The sequence below is a fragment of the Zingiber officinale genome, chromosome 4B, assembly GCF_018446385.1.
Source record: "Zingiber officinale cultivar Zhangliang chromosome 4B, Zo_v1.1, whole genome shotgun sequence".
Taxonomy (NCBI): Eukaryota; Viridiplantae; Streptophyta; class Magnoliopsida; order Zingiberales; family Zingiberaceae; genus Zingiber; species Zingiber officinale.
The window spans coordinates 71,263,212-71,271,357 of NC_055993.1; the positions used below are offsets into that span (position 1 = coordinate 71,263,212).

Here is an 8,146-nt window from a genome sequence, read left to right on the forward strand (position 1 = left end):
TTTAGAAGATCTAAAGTATCCTTCACGTGTAGGAATACAATGAATATCAACATTATCAATTGGTCGAGCTTCGGGAATTCTGGTCCAAAGATCCTCTTCTCCCTCGTAACATCTATTTGGAACTGGAAGCACTATTGACCACCCTTTGTTCAGTGGGTCAGCAACATAAAATACTTGTCTAACTTGACTTGCAAGCACAAATTCATCCTTCTGGTGGCCTCGTTTGTTCATATTAACTAAGGTGAAGCCACATTCATCATTGTATTGTATTCCTTTGTCATTTGATACCCATGCGCACTTGAAAAGAGGAACTTGAAATTGATGATAGTCTAGTTCCCATATCTCTTCAATAACTTCATAAAAAGTTACATTCTCTAACACGGGATTCTTATCTTTGGCACTACAAACAAGCATCGTGTTGGCAAGTAGAGAAACACCACTATTTTGACAAACTTTCTCATCATCCCGCTCTTTTGTTTGGTATAAATTACCATTTATGACATAGCTATCACACTTTAAGACTCGCACACGTGGTCCATGGGCCAGCCATCTCAATGACGATGTCATTCCACCATTGCAACTATCGATTTCAGCAGCCACCTGACATGCATTCCTATTAATTAGTGTGATCAAAACAATGATTAAAAAATATTGTATGTTAGCATCTTCTACATCACCTTTGCACGAAACCAGTCAATGAACCTCTTATTATGAGCATCTTGTATCCACCTTGCATCTTTCTATTTCTTGGGAAACATTGTCTTCAAGAAGGATTTGTGTTCACTGAAGAAGTAAAGTTCTAAAGTTTTATTTTCATGAATACATATGGACTGCCAAGTACATATAATTATTAGTTATGCAGTACACTTACATAATGTATGGAGATATTTCTTCTGTATTTTCTAGAATAGTCAAGTGTGCTTGTTGGAGATCAATTTGTTGGACGATGATTGATGAATTGCTTGCTGAGAATCCAGGAATGCTTGCGTTTGGGTCATGTAGTGATTTAGGGACCCTAACAGGATCAAGGTCATTGAGATATTCTGAACAAAATTCAACTGCTTCTTTTGCTGCATATCTCCGAACAATGCAACCTTCCGGATATTTTCGACTGCCTACGTAACTTTTCAATACCTTCATGCATCTTTCAAATGGGTACATCCATCTGAAGTAGACTGGTCCACATAATTGGACTTCACGAACAAGATGAACTGTTAAGTGGAGCATGATATCGAAGAAAGAAGGGGGGAAATACTGCTCTAATAAGCAGAGTGTAACGATCAAGTCATATTGCAGCTTATCTAACTTGGCTACATCGATAATCTTGCAACAAATATCTTTGAAGAAGAAGCATAATCTTATGACAGCATATCTAACATATTTTGGCAGAGAATTACGTATGACTATTGGCAGGAAGTGCTGCATTCTAACATGAGAATCATGTGATTTCAAGCTACTCAGCTTCATCTCATCCATGCAGACAAGATTCTTCATGTTTGATGAGAAGCCTTCCGGAACTTTTATATCCATTAATGACCTACATACTTGTAATCTCTCATTTTTTGTGAATGAGCATGCTGCAGGAGGTAGATATGTTCTTTTCTCACCAATTTTAGGAGCCAATTGAGGCCTAATTCCCATCTGAACCATGTCCAACCTAGCTGCCACATTGTCCTTGGTTTTTCCCTTGATGTTCATCAAAGTATTAATCAGAGACTCGAAAACGTTTTTCTCAATTTGCATAACATCGAGACAATGCCTAACATGTAGGTATTTCCAATATGGAAGATTGAAAAAAATTGACTTCTTCTTCCAACATTTACTGAAATTTGTAGCTCCAACATACTTTTCTTCTTCAATGTCTTCCACAATATTCTCCTTTGCTTTTTTCCTTATTTTCCCCTTCACACTTGTTTTCTTTCCAAACTCACATGTTATGTCTGAAAGCTTGTCAAACAACTTAATTCCATATAATGGCCTACCTGCTTAACCAAGTTCCTCCGTGCCATTAAACTCCTTTATTTGCCTCCGATATGGATGAAATCGTGGTAGGAATCGTCTATGCCCAGCAAATGACATTTTCTTCCCATTTTGTAAGTGCTTTGCATAAGTATCCTCACCACATATTGGGCATGCGCAATAACCATGTGTAGTACATCCACTAAGGTTACCATATGCAGGAAAGTCGTTGATGGTCCATAAAAGAACTGCTTTAAGAGTGAAAACCTCCCTTCGATAAGCATCATAAACTCCATCAACTCCTTCCCACAACAGCTGCAAATCATCAACCAGAACCTCAAGGTAGACGTCGATATCGTTTCCAGGCGGTTTCGGCCCTGAAATGAGCATCGTTAGCATGATGAATTTCCTTTTCATACACATGTCTGGAGGCAAATTATATGTGGCCAGCATGATTGGCCAGCAGCTGTAGCGACTACTAAGATTGCTGTGAGGATTAATTCCATCGGCTGCAAGTGCCAGGCGAATATTTCTTGCCTCATTTCCAAAGTCGGGCCACATATGATCCACCAATTTCCATGACGGTGAATCAACTAGATGGCGTAACTGACCAACAACTCTTGTGCTATCTGCATGCCATGTTAAATTTCTGGAAGTTTCTAAAGATTTAAACATGCACTTAAATCTTGGTATGGGAGGGAAATACCAAACCACTTTGGCAGGAACACCTTTCTTCTCAACATTTTTCTTGGTTAGCTTCCATCTTGATAAGCCACATTTCGGGCAGCTTACGCAGTCTTTATATTGTTTCCTATAAAGGATGCAATCATTGGAACAAGCATGAATCTTTTCATGACTCAAAGCCAAACAACTCAACGTCTTCTTTGCTTCATAAATTGACGATGGCAGATTGTGGTTATCTGGCAGCATGTCCCCAAAATCTACTAGTAGATCTGAAAATAGAGCATCACTCATCCCATGCCTTGCTTTGGTATTGTATAGTTTTACAAGTGCACTCAACTTTGTGTAACGTTTGCATCCCTTATACAGTGGCTTCTCTGCTTCCTCCAAAAACTTCATAAATGCTTTTGGATTTTCTGTATGGTTATCATACGCTGCCTTACACAAATTAACAGTTTCAAAATCATCATGACAATTATCAGTTGGCTCTTGGTTGACACTCAAATTTAATCTATCCTTCTCCGCAGCCTCTCCATGCCAAATCCAATTCAAATAATTTTTACTGAAACCATTGAAGTAAAGATGTTCCCGAATCCACATAACCGCTCCCTTTTTAAGATTCATACATTTGCAACAAGGACAATGAATTAAATTGGGGTCGATATGTGGATTCTGCAAACAACTTCTAATGAATTGTTCCACACCCTCCTCATACTCTTTGGACCTCCTATCTAAGTAAATCCAGGATTTATCCATTATAGTACAACAGAATCCCAAGAAACTTCTTCAGAATTATCGTGCTAAAATTATTTACCGCTAGCTCAATGTGTTCTTTGATCAAAACCTGAAGATACTACATATATGTTAAGCAAAAGTTAGAGTAAGACTGCAAAAAGGTAGTCAAATTCATATCGAGCACAGTTCCATATTTTATACTCATTCCAACAGCTGTCAATATTTTATACTCATCATGAAGAAAAATAATGCGCATTTTGTACAATATGTGGATATATAAAGAACGAAAGCATGGGATGACTCATAAATCTCATGAAGTATAGTCAGTGCTCAATAAAAATCTATATTTGTGCAGCTGAAATGCATTCTTCTACATCAAAAACCAACAATTTTAATTGGTATAAACTTTCACAACAGAAATCAATCCCACAATACACGATCCACAACAACAAACCAAATAAAGAACAACCGAAAACAGAAGTATCTACTCCAAGAAAGCATCATGAATCAGCCCTTTAGGTAATGACCTCGTAAACATAGAGACTGAAAAAAAAAAGCAAAAAAAATTTCCAAACACTTATCTTTGTTGGAAGAATAGCACCAAACCTACAACAAATTAGAGACCGTCTAAAACATGATTTTGCAAAATAAAGGAGGAGAAAAAGAAGAAGAATAAGAAAAAGAAATCGAAGGAAAGAAACCTGGACCTCAGCCTTCCTCCAGCTCTGTCAAATTGAAAACATACGGTATATCTCAAACACTTGCAACCTAAACCCTACGTAAGAAAGTTCAAGTTGCCAAACCTTATTTTTTGCTGACTGCTGTAAACCTTCGTCTCTGTTGCCTAAGACTCCAAATCGGAAGCCCTAACGAGGGGGAACGGAGAGGACTGAAACGAAGGGGAAGGAAGAGGAGGTCCAACAACTCAATTTCGGAAGAGGAGTATCGGAAGCCCTAACGAGGGGGAACTGAGAGGACTGAAATGAAGGGGAAGGAAGAGGAGGTCCAACAACTCAATTTCGGAAGAGGAAGGAAGAGGAGGTCCAACAACTCAATTTCGGAAGAGGAGCATCGGAAGCCCTAACGAGGGGGAACGGAGAGGACTGAAACGAAGGGGAAGGAAGAGGAGGTCCAACAACTCAGAGGAGGGAACGAAGGAAGCCCTAACCCAAGAAAACGAAAGGAAGTGGAGGGAACGAAGGTCTATAGAAAAAGTCAGAGTCTCTTTGTAAAAATAAAAGTTAACTCTTGTACTATTACTTCGGAGTAAACACTAAAAAAATGTATTCACGACGTTACTACTTCGGTATTTAACAAATTTCTGAAGTAATAGCTTATTTCAGTTTAAAGCGAAGCCCGTGTTTTTAAATCTGCGAAGTCTATATTTGTATATACTTCGTCGGTTTTTACAGTGAAGTTGCTTATACACTTTTACTTCGTATATTTAAATTGCCGAAGTAAATTATGGCGAAGTAAAAAGTCATTTTTCACATAGTGATACGGGAGCTACTGATCATGTCTGTAATTCATTGTAGGGGTTCCAGGAAACCCGACAACTATATGAAGAGAAAATCACCATGGGCACTGCTACAAAAGTAGCAGCTGTTGCAGTGGGAGATGTTTATCCTCCGATAGGAATAAAACATGGATTTTGAGAAATTATCTTTACATACCAAGTTTAGAAAGGACTAGATTTCAGTTTCTAAACTATTCAAAGAACTTGATATTCTGTCTCTTTTAATAACAAAGTTGTTATTAAGAAAAAGAGGGAAGTTATATGTTCTGGTACGTTGGTTGGCAATTTAAAAATCCAATAACTCCCACGATGCAACAAATGGAAATTAATAACATATCTTCTAACTCTAATAAGAGAAGGCAACCTTCAAAAATGAACCAATCATATCTTTGGCATCTAAGGCTAGGTTATATTAACTTAAGTAGAATTCAATGGATAATAGCCAATGAACTTTTGGGTTCATTGGTAGTGGAAATATTTCCAACCTGCGAGTCTTACTTGGAAGGAAGAATAATCTAGAAGCCTTTAAGTCTAAGGGGTATAGAGCCAAAGATGTGTTGGAATTGGTTCATTCTGATTTGTGTGGATCTATGACTATCTAGGAAAGAGGTGGTTTCGAATATTTCATCTATTTTATAGACAACTATTCAAAATACGGGTACATTTACTTGATGCGCTGCAAGACTAAGTGCTTTGATAAGTTCAAAGAGTATTAGGCTGATGTGGAGTAACGTCAAGGTAAAAGTATCAAGACACTACGTTGAGATCGTAGTGGCAAGTACCTCTTGGGAGAATTTAGGAGTCACTTATCAGAAGTCAGGATTCAATCCCAACTAACTGCACCTGGTACACCCTAACAAAATGGTGTAGTAGAACGAAGGTATAGGACTCTTATGGAAATAGTTAGATCAATGATGAGTTATTCAGAATTACCAAAATTCATTTTGAGGATATACACTGGAAATGGAAGTGAACATAGTACCTTCTAAGTCAGAACTCTCTACTCCCATAGAATTGCAGAATGGGCGTAAGCCTAGTCTGAAGCATATTCGGATTTGGGTGGTCTAGCACATGAGAGACACTGATAATTTGGACAAAGTTCACTTGTTTGTAGGTTATCCTAGAGAAACGAAAGGAGGGTTATAGTCCTTAAAAATCAGAAAGTCATTGTTAGCACCAATGCACAATTTTTAGAAGAGAACTATGTAATAAACCATAAGCCCATAAGTAAATTTGTTCTTAATGAAATAATAAAGGACACGTCTAATTTAGTACCAACTGTACAAGATGAAATATTACAAGAAACTGCAACACGTATCACAGATGATACATAAATGCAGAAAGTGCCTCGTCGTAGTGGGAGGGTTGTTAGGCAACCTAAAATATTCATGTTTTGGGAGAGTCTTTGGACTTGATCCCTGGTGAACATGAACCTAAATTCCCGGACATATGACGAAGCGCTTCAAGGTAAAGATACAGCATCTTTGAAAAGAGCAATGAATATAGAATTAAAATATATGTATTCTAATAAAGTCTGGGAGCTTGTAGAACCATCAAATGGTGTAAAATCCATTGGGTGTAAATAGTTCTACAATAGGAAAAGAGGGGTAGACAGGAAGGTGGAAATTTTCAAAGCAAAGCTTGTTGAAAAAGGAAACTTTTTCGCTGATAGCCGTGCTTAAGTCTATCCGGATTCTTTTATCTATATGGACTATGAGATTTGGCAAGCGAATGTCAAGATAGCTTTCCTTAATGGAAGTCTTGAAGAAAGCATCCATATAAAGCAACTAGAGAGGTTCATTGCAAAGGGCAAAGAGCATCTAGTATGTAAGCTCAATCGGTCTATGGACTGAAGAAAAGCTTCAAGGTCTTGGTTCATCTGGTTTAATGAAGTAATCCAGACCTGTGGATTTATTCAGTGTCTAGATGAGTCTTGTGTATACAAGTAATGTGATGGAAGTGTGGTGGTATTTCTTGTACTATATGTAGATGACATTTTTAGTAGTTGGAAACAATATCAAAATGTTGTCGGAAGTAAGGGTATGGTTGTCCAAACAAATTCGATATAAAGGACTTGGGAGAATGCATATATTCTTGGGATCAAAGTAATAAGGGATCGCAAGAAAAAAATATTGTGCTTATTCCAAGCTTCATATATCGAAACAATCCTTGCTCGTTTTAGCATGCAAGACTCTAAGAAAGGTCTTTTACCTTTTAGGCATGGAGTAGCTTTATCTAAAGAAATATCTCCGAAGACATCAAAGGAGATAAAGGACATGAAGGCAGTTCCTTATACTTCGGCTATCAGAAGCCTAATGTATGTAATACTATGAACGAGACTGGATATCTGTTTTACCCAGGGCATAGTTAGCAAATATCGAAGTAACCCAGGACCAGGACACTAGACTGTTGTAAAGCATATACTAGAGAATATATGCTAGTTTACAAGGCAGATAATTTGATCCCTATAGGTTACACGGATTTTGACTTCCAATCAGATAGGGACAATAGTAAGTCGACCTCGGAGTTTTGTGTTTACTTTAGGAGGTAAAGCCATAACAATGGAGGAGTGTTAAGCATAGATGTTTTTCGGTCTCCACCATAGAAGCTGAGTATGTGGCAGCCTCTAAGGCAACCATAAAAGCTGTATGACTCAGAAACTTCATGATGGACTTAGATATGATTTCTGGTTTGTCCAAAAATTATTACAATTTATTGTAATAATAGTGGTGCAGTAACAAACTCGAAGAAAACATAAGTCTATAAGACAAGTAAACACAATAGAGAGCAAGTACCACCCAATACGAGACATCGTATAATGAGGAGAAGTTGTTGCTGCCTAGATTACATCAGGTGATGACCTGTAGATCCTTTCACTAAGGTCCTTAAGGCAAGAGCTTTTGATAGGCATGTTGAAGGGTTGGGAATCAGATGTATGGCAGCATTTATGGCAGCATAGTCTTTTAGTATAAATGGGAGATTGTTAGAGTGTATACTAAAAGCCTAGCTTTTGTATAAACATTTATTTAGAAATAAAGAATCACAATGGTCAAATACCTACATTTATTTGTTAAGTGTAGTTGTTCAATTAATTTATATTGTAGATAACATGGTGTGTGGTGTCACACACAGAAGATCATGTTATCAGTTTTTTATAAATTATAAACAGTTGCTCACGACTAAGATGGAAAGGAACAAACCATTGGAATAGTCGTAGTGTAATTAGGTATTAGTTTATCTTGACTAATAAATTAC

The 8,146-nt window shown here is 37.5% G+C and overlaps 1 protein-coding gene across 1 annotated transcript; it reads right to left on the reverse strand.

Moving 5' to 3' along the window:
* Nucleotides 1-1,986: 1,986 nt before the first annotated feature.
* LOC121978307 lies at nucleotides 1,987-3,240 on the reverse strand. The gene has a single exon (XM_042530670.1). The coding sequence runs from the start codon at nucleotides 3,238-3,240 to the stop codon at nucleotides 1,987-1,989; it is 1,254 nt and encodes a 417-aa protein (XP_042386604.1).
* Nucleotides 3,241-8,146: the final 4,906 nt, after the last annotated feature.